This window comes from Ranitomeya variabilis, chromosome 4 (genome assembly GCF_051348905.1).
Source record: "Ranitomeya variabilis isolate aRanVar5 chromosome 4, aRanVar5.hap1, whole genome shotgun sequence".
Lineage (NCBI taxonomy): Eukaryota > Metazoa > Chordata > Amphibia > Anura > Dendrobatidae > Ranitomeya > Ranitomeya variabilis.
The window spans coordinates 550130941-550145329 of record NC_135235.1 but is presented as its reverse complement, the minus strand read 5'-3'; the positions used below and the strand labels follow the sequence as shown (position 1 = coordinate 550145329).

General features: G+C 41.7%; 1 protein-coding gene across 1 annotated transcript in view; it reads left to right on the top strand.

Moving 5' to 3' along the window:
- PLCD3 (phospholipase C delta 3) overlaps positions 1-14389 on the top strand; it is a 92196-nt gene that overhangs the window by 63381 nt on the left and 14426 nt on the right. Inside the window, exons 9-13 of the mRNA XM_077252639.1 lie at positions 370-453; positions 591-720; positions 3813-3929; positions 4410-4576; positions 5916-6048. Of these exons, the coding sequence (XP_077108754.1) occupies positions 370-453; positions 591-720; positions 3813-3929; positions 4410-4576; positions 5916-6048 (631 nt within the window). The remainder of the gene's footprint in view (positions 1-369; positions 454-590; positions 721-3812; positions 3930-4409; positions 4577-5915; positions 6049-14389) is intronic.

Sequence of the window (14389 nt, the reverse complement as noted above, 5' to 3'; positions counted from 1 at the left end):
CTCTTCTGTTTCCCCCAGACAACGGTTTCAGCCAGATACCTTTGTTCCCTCCAGAGACCTCCGATACCCCCATACACATGTTTCCCACGGACACCTTATGCTTCTTTCCGTCAACATTATCTGTAGCAGGAAGTTGAGAAGCCTCCCATACAAGTTCGATGGTTGGTTGGCTGATCCTGAAAATACTGTTTAGGGTGGGAGATCATGACCATTTTGAGAGCTGAGGACCAGTGACTTCTCTTGTAAAATCCATCAATGTCTCCTCTACCACAAGTCCCTGATACCACTTGATATCTGCTGAGTAATGCTATTATACATCTCCTCCAGGACATTGTGGCTGGTATATTAGTTTGCCCTTTTATTTCTTAGGCTTTGAAGGGGAAAATCCTTGTGAAGGCAAAGAAGCTCAGTGAGCGGAGATCATTGGAGGAGGAGGATGGAAGAAGCAGGATGGTGAGTGTATAGACAGTGGGGATCGGATGAAGGGTATGGGGTACATTATAATGCAGCCTGGAGATGGGATGAAGGATTGGATGCACTGGGGTAATTTGTTATGATATACATATGATATGCCCTTCTCTTCCATCCAGGACATTGCACAGGAGCTCTCTGACCTGGTGGTCTATTGCCAGTCTGTGGAGTATCGCGACCAGCCGGGAAAAGCGTGTGAGATGAGCTCATTCAGTGAGGACAAGGTGCGCAGACTGATGAAGGACTGTGGTACGTATACTACATCCAATGTCTGGGATAGAGATGAGGAGCTCCCAAAAGAAATTATTGTAACCAAGAAATGAAAGAGACTTTTTTGCCTGTTTCTGGAAAAGCTCGTTTACCCTTAAATTGAACGTGTAACCAGGTTTTTGCTACTTAATCTGAGAGCAATATGATCTAGAAAGCAGCATGATGTTGGGCCAGACACCCTGATTCCAGGGATTTATAACTTACTGGGCTGCTTGCTGCAGTTTTGATAAAATCTCTATTTTATCTGCTGCAGATCTACTAGTCTCTAATACTCTGTATAACCCCACTCGCAACTTTCTGTGTACACTGTGCATAGGCCGAAATTTGCCAGTGTCAACTTTCTGCCTATGCAAAGAAATCATGCATATGGAGGACTACATGGCAACTATAAGTGACATATTGCTGGAATTGGGGTCTCCAGAGTTTTCACTGCTCACTTCCACATCGGGATGGGCATTGTTGATAACTTTGAGTCTGCATATACCTACTAGAATGTGTGCACGAATGGCAGATAGCAAGTGAAAAGCGCAAGACCATCCCTTTAAGGTGCACATACACATAATAGCAATATTGACCAAGCTTGCTGATATGGTGACACCGGATTATTTTTTTTATGTTTATGGGACCTCCTGAATCTTTCCTGACAGGTGATGTTGGGGATAACAAGGATTGCACCAGAGATGTACGTCAATGACTTACCCCACTCAGAAAGCACATCTGTTCAGCTACGACGGGCTTGTGTGTGTAGCCGCTTGCCAAACCAGTGTATGGGCACATTTAGGTCTGCGTCCAACCTCTGCACAAATGATGCATTTTAATGGGAGTCTGTCACCTCCAAACCTCAGTGTAAACTACTCAGATAGGCACACAGTGTACTTAACCCCTATAAAAATCATGTCTGTTGTTTAGTTCTGTCAGTTATGATTATATACAGCATTATATTTAATTATTATGCAAATTAGGGAGCTGGGTAGACTCTTGGCATGGCCAATTTCTCAGTCTACTGTTCTGGGCCTTCCCCCTTTGTGGATTGACAGCAATGAGAGCACTGCCTGAACTGAAAACTCAGATGTGTGCACACTGACACTGCAGGAGCTGAGTGCACACAGTGTCCGCAGGCGGCACTCATACCTCTCTCCTGTGGCTACTCGCTTGTCGCACCTTCATGGATCAGTGTAGTGAGCGGACACCGCAGACAGGAGAGAGGGATGTGTGCGCACCTATTAAGCTCCTGCACTGACACTGTGCGCACAATTGTGCAGACAGGCTGCGATTCATGCTATGGTGGTTTGGACAACATGAATCAATTGACAGCTTCCCTTTAAACAGAGTACTAGGATTTACACCTAAAATAACAATTCATGATGAGCGAATATACTCGTTACTCGAGATTTCTTGAGCACGCTCGGGGGTCCTCCGAGTATTTTTTAGTGCTCAGAGATTTAGTTTTTCTTGCCGCAGCTGAATGATTTACATCTGATAGCCAGCATAAGTACATGTGGGGATTCCTTAGCAACCAGGCAACCCCCACACGTACTCGGCCTGGCTAAGAGCTGTAAATCATTCAGCTGAGGTGAGGAAAACTAAATCTCCGAGCACTAAAAATACTCGGAGGACCCCCGAGCGTGCTCAAGAAATCTCGAGTAACGAGTATATTCGCTCATCACTAGTAACAATCCATGCATCATAATAATCAAAGACACCAAAAGAAGAGAAGATGCAAACCATATAAAATCGTAACAAGTTTTATTTAGTAATATAACCAACACAATTAAAACCACATAAAAGAATGGAAACACCAAAGGTAATGAAAAAGAATGGCGGACAACTGCCAATAATTGCAGTAAGTATCTGGCAAATAAAAAGTTCCTTATGTGCTACACATCATATGGGAAACTGGAGCCAAAAGTATAATAATGAGGGTAAGAATAGATTTCAAATAGAATATAATATATAGTATACAAAATCATGAACCATACACATGTAAGTGTGGTAAAGTATAAAGTGCTAAATAGAGCTGTGCCCAAGTGGGCCACCTATGTGATAGATCAAGTATGCCATAGATATAGCAAATAATTCAATTAAATAGTATCCATCACATACAAGTGTAGAAAAATATATAAAGTGCGCTATAGTGCAATGCCTAAATAGGCCTCCTGAATGGTATGATAGGAAATCCATATAACTAACAGCCGAGGAGGTCCAGTAATAGCGGCAGCGTGTTAGCAGGGTCCCGCCATGCCCATTACTGGATTTGGGATTATTATAACTGCTGAAGGTCTGGCTTTGTGTTGGGAGCATGCACAATAACATATTACAGTAATATGGCTGCCGTAAACTGGCCAAGGCTAAAGTGACACAATGGGCAAAACTGTTATACTGGTAAGTGGTGAGACCTGCGGGATGGAGGGCAAATCATGGGTAATGCAGTGTACCAGTTTTGCTCAGAGTATTCCTCTAGTAAATTTTTTTCCTTCACTATCTGGCTATCAACCACTTTTCCAGAAGCCAATATAATTAAGAAATGACGACGTTGGTGTTTTATCTTCCAGATCCTGGGCTTTGAACAAACATGAGAGAATGACTCGTAATTAGTGATTAGTGATGTGCTAGTTACTCGAGATTTCCGAGCATGCTCGGGTGTTCTCCAAGTATCTTGGGTGTGCTCTTAGATTATGTTTTGCATGATTTGCGGCTGCTAGACAGCCTGAATACATGTGGGGATTCCCTAACAAATAGGCTATCCCTGCATGTGTTCAGGCTGTCTAGCAGCCACAAATTATGCAGCTGCGGGGACACAAACATAATCTACGGGCATGCCCAAAATACTCGGAGAACACCCGAACATGCTCGGAAATCTCGATGAACGAGCACACTCGCTCATCACTACTTGTAATGAGCCAATGGCTTCCTCTCTATTGAGGGTATAGTCGGGGATTTCGAATTCCTATCTCTTGTTGCTGACATTAAATTCGCAAACAGTTGCACTCTGTTATCTGCCGTTTTCTAATACACAGCACTTATCATTCATCAGTGTTTTACAGCCGATTATCCAATTTCTCTTCTTGCAGGAAATGCTATAGTTCGTTACAATACCCGACAACTCAGTCGCATTTACCCTGATGGATTGAGAGCCAACTCTTCTAACTTTAGTCCACAGGAGATGTGGAATGCCGGCTGCCAGCTTGGTAAGGAAAACCAGTGTCTCTAATGTTTATCTTAATATCAAAAGACTCATCATCACTTCCAAACAGAACACTGGTCTAAATAAGTGCATGCTAGGAGTAGCCATCTCCATACATAACTAACAAAGTTGCACTCTGTAGTGCTATAGCATGCAAACATGAAATATATGAAATTGGATTTGCATTACTGCTCTGAAAATAGGAAAAAACTAAGATACTTTGCATATAAATTGGCCAGTCTATATGTGCCTGAAGCCACCACAAGGTGATCTTCTTTGCTGGGGACCTAACCTAATGTGAGTCCTCTCTTGGGCTAATAGCCTACATTTATATGGGAGGGTAGGATCCTGCTGTGATGAAAACCACCAGAGGCTGATGGGAGGAGTGCTCAGAGAGCCGAGGCATACAAATATCAAAATTTCTAGTGATTGCCTTGTGATCTTTTCCCTTCCCTTTTTCACTGTACACATTTCTCTTTTTCAGTGGCTCTGAACTTTCAGACCCCTGGCTACACAATGGACTTGAACCGGGGACGTTTCCTGGACAATGGTGCCTGTGGGTATGTCCTGAAACCCAAATTCTTATGTAGAGAGGATACTCTGTTTAACCCCGAGGATGGCAGCAGCAGTTTGAAGATTCTGAATGTGAAGGTGAGCTCTGGGCTGCATCATGGGTCATTTGCACAGCACGTAACATACCTGCCAAGTCAACAGGCAGTGTGACCAGTTGGCTTCACCCATAAAGAGAAAAAGCTATAAAATAGGAGTGTATCTGGCATACCTGGGCAGGGCCAGCATGGTATGACTTCTGTTAGTAAGACTGAAAACCAGATGAGGCCTGGCGTCATACAAACAAAATTGTGTGGCATTAGGGAACAAGTAAGTATGGAAGCTTAGCAGCATTAAAATACGTTTTTGGATCTTGTGTGGAATAATAATAAAAATTCTGACTTTCTTCAGCCGTCACTACAAAAATGTAGGAGTGTGCTGCTAACAGATTGTTATTGTTCAATATGAGCTGGTATATAAAGCTGTATGCTCTGCACTCCGCCTAGTGGTGGCTGCAGGTAGCAGTACTTTTCTTTAAAAAAAAAAAAAAAGGACCATTCACCAGTTTGGTCATGTTAAACTGACCACATTATGGAATAGTGGCCACAAAGCTGAATTATTTTTTTACCTAATTTCTCAGATATTTTTCAGAAATATTAGATTTTAGATTAGAATATATCATAAGCCCAACTGGACATTACCAGAGATTCTTCTCTGGGATCAGGTACTTTTTCACAGCAATGCTGTACCCTCCCTGATCTTAAACGGACTGCGGTGATATAAAAGATAGAGGACTTTGTCCCCTGCATAACATTGACCAATCATAAGCAGAAGGCATTATCCAAGGGAAAAAAAAAAGAAAAAGAACATGCCCTCAGAAGGTCAGAACAACATGCCTTCTCCCGTGAGATGTTATGACAGACAGCCCTTCTCTCCTCTGTGGTCTCTTCATCTACTGTGTAGAGTACAGCAGAGCCAAGTGTCATTACAAACACCTCCAGCTTTCATGTCATGGCAATCAGTGTGGGGGAGGGGAGTGCAGCTGAGATGTGAAAAGGACACGCCTGTTGGGCTTATAAATTAGAATCTAAACTTTACAAGCTAATATCTCAGCAATGGTGATAATAAATGAATAAAGTAGCTGAAAAGCTATGGTTTCTTCAGCTCTGCAAGTACTAGTCTGTGATGTGGCTGTGCTCAAACTGGTGAAAGGTCCTCTTTGAAGGCGTGTTCCCATCTTGAACGTATATGGCACACCCACAGGATATTTTGGGGCGCAATGGGATTTGTATTTTCTTAACAGCTGGGGAGCTGTAATTTCGGGAAAACTGGTCCAGTTTACAGAGATGCTAAATGGATTTTAATAACGTAATTTTCTTTTGATTTTAAATCTAGGCATGTTTTATGAACACTATCAGATTTGATTTTTTTTTTTCCATAGATTATTTCAGCTCAGCAGCTTCCTAAACTAAATCAGGAAAATCCAAACTCTATTGTGGACCCGTTTGTACGTGTGGAGATTCACAGTTTAGGCAAGAAGAGGGAAAGGGAGACCAATTACATCCTCAATAATGGTGAGATGAAAACCCCCTTCCTGCACATCAGGCTAATGTCATGTTCAATTGGACCACATATTTAGGGGGGCTTTCGAAAGTATTCCCCCCTCCTTGTCTTTTTACCTAGTTTGTTACATTACAAAATATTTTTGTAATCCGATTTGTGAGTGATACATCAGCACTATATAGTTTCTTAGTTGGGGAACTGAAGTGAGAAAAATAGACGTAGTTTAAATTTATGGGATCAAATAACTATAAATTGGCATGCGCATATGTATTCGCCCCTTTTGCAATGAAGCCCCTAAACATTTCTGGTGCAAGCAATTCCATTAATAAAAATCACATGCTTAGTGAAACCGCAAACCGCAGTACTAGTACGGAGCTGCTATTTCCGGTCATCGCGCGGTGACCGGGTGAGGATGGCTGCTGTTTCTGACAGCAGACCATCCTGGCACGTCACCATGAGAGGCTGATCTGCCCCCCCGCGTCGGAGATCGTTGTGATTGGCTGGTGAACGCTCACCAGCCAATCACAGCAAAGCTGACAAAGATGTAAAAAAAAAAAAAGCATGTGACAGGCTGTGATTGGTGCTGTGTGACACAGCCAATCAGCGCCAAAGGGGTATTTTAAAATAGCGATCACCGCCCTGCACGCCATCTTTACCTCAGATTTGCCGTGCAGAGCGGTGGTCTAAGCCCCTATGAGTACCTGAGAAAAGATTCCATTGGCTTAAACTGTAAAGCGCTGTGGAATATGTTGGCGCTATATAAATAAAGATTATTATTATTGGTGGCCAGTGCGATCGTCCCTGCGATCTGCTCTCTGCTGCCATCTGCCTGCTGTGTGACTCCTGTGATCACAACAGCAGCACCTCCTCCACCCTTTTCCCATCCCCCATCTCTGTTCTAGTACTCCCCTCCCCAAAAATTGATTTTTTGCGCTTTTTATCCTGTGTGCGGCGTCCCGCGTAGAGCATTCGTACTCTTCCTGTGTCCGCAGCGCTTTGATCAGTATCGCTGCTGATCAGAGACTGCGCCACAGGACTTTTTCTGTTTTTAGCTAGTTAGTGTAGCGGACTTCGCAGTCTAAGCGAAGTCCGATTTTTTTTTTCTAGAAAAAATAATAATCATAGTTAGTACAGTGTAGTTTCAGGCTCAGCAAAGTACCATAGCCAGCGTCAGTGTTTGACGTCCCCTTTCCCATCCCCCCTCCCTGTTCCAGTACCCCCCTCCCTCTCAGATTTTTTTGCGCTTTTTTTCCTGTGCGCGGCGTCCCGCGCAGAGCATTTGTGCTCTTCCTGTCTCCGCAGCGCTTTGATCAGTATCGCTGCTGATCAGAGACTGCGACACGGGAATTTTTCTTTTTTAGCTAGTTAGTGTAGCGGACTTCGCAGTCTAAGTGACGTCCAAGTTTTTTTAGAAAAAAAAAATAGTAGTTAGTACAGCATAGTTTTAGACATAGCAAGGTAGCGTGCGTCATATCGCTAGTGATGACCGATCTTTTAGAGAAAAAAAAATTGTACAGCGTAGTTTCAGTGGTAGCGTGTTAGTACAGCCGGCGTCACAGCGTTAGTGACGACCGATCTAGTTTTAGAAAAAAAGTACAGAGTAGATTTATAGGTAGGGAGGTAGCTTTTTTTTCTTGTATAAAAAGTGCATTAGGGGAGCGTACGTCACATTGTTGGTGACGTCCGTTTTTCTTTTGTAAAAAAGAATTTGCGTCGGATAAATTTCTAGGGAGGGCATTAGTGTAGTGAACGTCTGTTTTTTGTTTTTTTTTAATACAAACTTTTTTTTTTTTTAATCTGATTTTCCTTTACATTTTTTCTTCTACATTTTACCTCTCTACTTCTTTTTTCTGTTTTGTTATAATAAAGAGTACCCTATACACAAGCCCCACACATTACACGTGTAAAAGCACCACTTACATACACATCCCCGTGGTTTGAAAAAAAAATAAAAATGACCCATTCGTCAACAAGGCTCTATTCACCAGAGAAGGCTTACGCCTTCCTTGTGTCCGACACGGATTCAGCCAGTGAGGAAGATCCCACATTCCTCTATTCCTCCTCTTCTGGTGAGGAAGGACCTCCAACAAGGTGCCCTAGGACCTAGGCAACTCCTGCAGCAATCGATCCTGTATGGATTGCAGCCCGTCATTCCAGATTTCAGCAGCAGCTCAGGAATCCAGTTTGACACCACTGGCCTCACTGAAATTGACTTCTTCAAATTCTTTTTCAGTGAGGAAATAATAAATCTTATGGTGGCCCAGACGAACTTGTATGCCCAGCAATTTTTCACCCAAAATCCCACGTCATCATACGCCAGATGGACCCCCATAAATGCAGCAGAGATGATGATATTTTGGGGAATTGTGCTGCATATTTAATTTATGAATTTAATGAAAATGTAGAGTCCCTGTGGGTGGAGATAAGGGGAGGGGGAAAAATAATACATTACTGATAGGGGTTTGTTATAAATCTCCAAAAATAATGGAAGCAATGGAGAATATCCTCATAAAGCAACTAGATGAAGCTGCGACTCAAGGAGCAGTCATTATTATGGGGAACTTCAACTACCCTGAAATACCGTAGATTGGGGAACAGAAACCTGCAGTTCTAGCAAAGGTAATCGGTTTTTGTCAACTATGAGAGACAATTACCTTTCACAACTGGTTCAGGACCCAACAAGGAGGGGGGCACTGCTAGACCTAATATTAACCAACAGGCCAGACCGCATATCAAATATAAGGGTTGGGGGTCACTTGGGGAATAGTGATCACAAAATAATAAGTTTTCATGTAACCTTTAATAAGATGGGTAGTAGGGGGGTGACAAGGACACTAAACTTCAGGAGGGCAAACTTCCAACGGATGAGAGATGATCTTGGTGCAATTAACTGGGACGATATCCTGAGACATAAAAGTACACAAAGAAAATGGGAGACGTTTATTAGCATCCTGGATAGGACCTGTGCACAGTATATACCGTATGGGAATAAACATACTAGAAATAGGAGGAAACCAATATGGCTAAATAGAGCTGTAAGGGGCGCAATAAGGGACAAAAAGAAAGCATTTAGGGAATTAAAGGAAGTAGGTAGTGATGAGGCATTAAATAAATACAGAAAATTAAATAAATTCTGTAAAAAGCAAATCAAGGCAACTAAGATTGAGACAGAGAGACTCATTGCTAGAGAGAGTAAAAATAATCCCAAAATATTCTTTAACTACATAAATAGTAAGAAACTAAAAAATTATAGTGTTGGACCCCTTAAAAATAGTCTGGGTGAAATGGTGGATGAGGAAAAAGCCAATATGCTAAATGACTTTTTTTCATCAGTATTTACACAAGAAAATCCTATGGCAGACAAAATGACTAGTGATAAAAATTCCCAATTAAATGTCACCTGCTTAACCCAGCAGGAAGTACGGCGGCGTCTAAAAATCACTAAAATTGACAAATCTCCGGGCCCGGATGGGATACACCCCCGAGTACTGCAGGAATTAAGTACAGTCATTGATAGACCATTATTTTTAATCTTTAAAGAGTCCATAATAACAGGGTCTGTACCACAGGACTGGCGTATTGCAAATGTGCCAATATTCAAAAAGGGGACAAAAACTGAACTCGGAAATTATAGGCCAGTAAGCTTAACCTCTACTGTGGGTAAAATCCTGGAGGGCATTCTAAGGGATGCTATACTGGAGTATCTGAAGAGGAATAACCTCATGACCTGGGTTTACTAGGGACCGTTCATGTCAGACTAATTTGATCAGCTTCTATGAAGAGGTAAGTTCCGGACTGGACCAAGGGAACCCAGTGGATGTAGTGTATATGGACGTTTCAAAAGCTTTTGATACGGTGCCACACAAAAGGTTTGCAAATTGCCTCTTCTGAGAAAAAGAGGACTTAAACTCTACAGCGCCACCTATTGGAAGTAGCGATCCTACAAGTCACAATCAACCCTTTAACGAGTCGTGCAATATGACTTAGGATAAAAGCCAAATCAGTATCTCAATTCGCAGACACGGTGTTTCGGGCTGTTGGTTGTTACATAAAATGAGAATAATGGGGATAGGGGAAAATATGTGTAAGTGGATTGAGAGCTGGCTCAGGGATAGGAAACAAAGGGTGGTTATTAAAGGAGCACACTCGGACTGGGTCGCGGTTAGCAGTGGGGTACCACAGGGGTCAGTATTGGGCCCTCTTCTTTTTAACATATTTATTAATGACCTTGTAGGGGGCATTCAGAGTAGAATTTCAATATTTGCAGATGACACTAAACTCTACAGGGTAATCAATACAGGGGAGGACAATTTTATATTACAGGATGATTTATGTAAACTAGAAGCTTGGGCTGATAAATGGCAAATGAGCTTTAATGGGGATAAATGTAAGGTCATGCACTTGGGTAGAAGTAATAAGATGTATAACTATGTGCTTAATTCTAAAACTCTGGGTAAAACCGTCAATGAAAAAGACCTTGGTGTATGGGTGGATGACAAACTCATTCAGTGGCCAGTGTCAGGCAGCTGCTACAAAGGCAAATAAAATAATGGGATGCATTAAAAGAGGCATAGATGCTCATGAGGAGAACATCATTTTACCTCTATACAAGTCACTAGTTCGACCACACTTAGAATAGTGTGCACAGTTCTGGTCTCCGGTGTATAAGAAAGACATAGCTGAACTAGAGCGGGTGCAGAGAAGAGCGACCAAGGTTATTAGAGGACTGGGGGGTCTGCAATACCAAGATAGGTTATTACACTTGGGGCTATTTAGTTTGGAAAAACGAAGACTAAGGGGTGATCTTATTTTAATGTATAAATATATGAGGGGACAGTACAAAGACCTTTCTGATGATCTTTTTAATCGTAGACCTGAGACGGGGACAAGGGGGCATCCTCTACGTCTGGAGGAAAGAAGGTTTAAGCATAATAACAGACGCGGATTCTTTACTGTAAGAGCAGTGAGACTATGGAACTCTCTGCCGTATGATGTTGTAATCAGTGATTCATTACTTAAATTTAAGAGGGGACTGGATACCTTTCTGGAAAAGTATAATGTTACAGGGTATATACACTAGATTCCTTGTTAGGGTGTTGATCCAGGGAACTAGTCTGATTGCCGTATGTGGAGTCGGGAAGGAATTTTTTTCCCCAAGGTGGAGCTTACTCTTTGCCACATGTTTTTTTTTGGCCTTCCTCTGGATCAACATGTTAGGGCATGTTAGGTTAGGCTATGGGTTGAACTAGATGGACTTAAAGTCTTCCTTCAACCTTAATAACCATGTAACTATATGGGCATAATAAAAAAAACAGAGATTTGTCAGTACTGGAGTACTGATATTCTCTACAGTACACCAGTATTCCGCATGGCCATGAAAAGGTCACGATTTGAAGGGATCCAAAGATTTTTGCATTATAGTGATAATGCGCAGTGTCCTCCCCGAGACGATCCTAACTTTGATTGTCTATATAAAATTCGGCCAATGGTTGAACACTTCAGCAGAAAATTTGCTGAGGCGTACATACCCCAGAGGGACATCGCTATTGATGAATCTCTCCTTCATTTCAAAGGGAGGCTAAAATTCCGACAATACCTGCCCAGTAAGAGGTCCAGGTACGGAATAAAGCTGTACAAACTGTGCAAGAGTACCTGAGGGTACACCCACAGATTTAGGGTCTACGAGGGGAAGGACACCCAAATTAACCCCCCTGAATGCCAGCCCGTCCTGGGGGTGAGTGGGAAAATTGTGTGGGAATAGCTGCATCCACTGCTGGATAAGGGTTATCACCTCTACATTGATAACTTTTACACCAGCGTCCCACTCTTCAAGGCCCTCTCTGCCAGAGGTACAGCTGCATGTGGCACCATGCTAAAAAAAAATCAGCGAGGCCTCCCTAAGCCGCTAATTGGGCAAATGCTGAGAAAAGGGGAAAGCAGAGCCCAATGCAGCGACAACATGCTAGTGGGCATAAATCATCCCAAATAAAAAGTGCAACACAAAGACATAATATTAAAATTATTCTTTATTAGTAATATTACAATAAAATTTATTATAGATAAAAAAATATATATAGAGCTGATAGCTATAGAACAATTTATAATGGTATGATAGGACACCTCAAATAAATAAATACCCCTATATTAAATATATAATATAATTATTGCACTAAGGAATATAAATAAATAACAACAAATTTATAATCCCTGATCATAATAAATTATTTAGTGTAAAGAAAAATTAATTTGTAGTGAAAATAGTGTAAAAAGAAAAATTATATAAAAAAAATTTTCTTAAAAAATATATGTGAAAAATATATATATATGTGAAAAACTGAATAAATTGACTAAATATATCCAATATATTGCAATAACCCAAATATATATGTGCACTTATTGCCAAAAAAGAAAATAATATAATAATCAGTGCAAATAACGCATACAATGATGGAGACCCAACCAAATTGAGGGATCCTAAATTATTAACCGTGCAATTGTGCTAATACTTAAACCCAATAACACAAATTCACACTAAAACCAGAAAACTAGTGCAACATTAATAATATTAAGACCAGGAAATTCCTAAAGTGCAAATAGTATTAAACAATTCGGCCACTAAAGCCTAGCAGCATAAGGGTAAAGTGCAAATAGTGCTAACCAATTCAGCCACTAAAGCCTAGCAGCATAAGGGTAAAAACTATAAATAACTAACAGAGGTTCCACATACCTATAAGTGCTCTGTCCCTACGCACGTTTCGGCTGATGCCTTCTCCCCGGGTGCTGAAAGAAAAGCTGAGTGATCTGTACTTACATTGAGTTGCAGTGATGCGCCCTCTGGTGGATGTTCTCATGAACTGGAGCCTTGGAAAAGTTCCCACGCTCGAGTTCATATGAGTTCATCCACCAGAGGGCGCCTCACCGCAACTCAATGTAAGTACAGATCACTCAGCTTTCCTTTCAGCACCCGGGCTTACAGACATGAGCGAGTGCTTTAGCGCAGCTCCTGCCTGTAAAATAATTAACCCCTTCAGATGGATTACCTCGTGGGACCTGACAGTTCATCCGAGAGGGTATGTATATTGTGGGTTACTTATTTTGCCAAGCGAGGGTGTTCCGGATGGATTGAGAGAACAATAAAATATTAAAACAACCTGTGTGTTTATTTCATTAAAATACTTTTTAATCATGTGTGTGTTTTTTTAACCCTTTCATACAATTGGATTAATAATGGATAGGTGTCATAATTGACGCCTCTCCATTATTAATCTGGCTTAATGTCACCTTACAATAGCAAGGTGGCATTAACCCTTCATTACCCCATATCCCACCGCTACAGGGAGTGGGAAGAGAGTGGCCAAGTGCCAGGATAGGCGCATCTTCCAGATGTGCCTTTTCTGGGGTGGCTGGGGGCAGATGTTTGTAGCCACGGCGGGCCAATAACCATGGACCCTCTCCTGGCTATTAATATCTGCCCTCAGTCACTGGCTTTACCATTCTGGCGGAGAAAATTGCGCGGGAGCCCACGCCAATTTTTTCCGCGATTTAACCCTTAAGTTTAATAGCTACAGCGCCGAAATTTTGCACACACACACTACTAACATTAGTAGTGAGGAATATGCAAAAAAAAGGGGATATGAGATGGTTTACTGTATGTAAACCATGTCTCATATCATGGGAAGGAGAAATGAGAAGCCGGCAATTGAATTACCGGCTTTTAACATATCTCGTGCTGAATTAAATATAAATACAGAATATATATCTATGTGTCTCAATGACATATATATATATATGTATACTGTATATATGTTTTAACGAACATTTGAGCACATAAATCCATTAGATGTCGGTTTTGCAAGCCTGCGCGAAAATCTAGGCATACGGATGCCATACGGATGTCACACGGATGTCAAAGGGATCATTTGATGCGAGGAAATCGCATCCTCGCACTGCACACAGATCACTGTTTTGGAAACATTTGTGCGATTCTCGTCCGTGAAAAACGGACCATTTTTTTATACGTTGTGTGTGTCCCCGGCCTTATGGAAATCACAGGATGGATAAACATGCTAATGATATGGAAATGAAAAAATTAAAACTACATTTTCAAAACATCTTATTTAATATAGAGTATGATCACCCTGCACAGAAGTCTCTGCAGTTACATGCCTTGGCTGCTATCAATAAGATTATTACTAGTTGTCTGAGGAATGTTCTGCCATGCTTAATGCTTTTGGGCAACTCATCAAGCTCTTCTGCTGGCAGCTCACTGTGCAATTGCTGACCAACGATGTTCCAGATGTGCTCGATGGAAGACATGGTAGCACGTTTAGGCCATGCAGGCTGCTCAGTAGC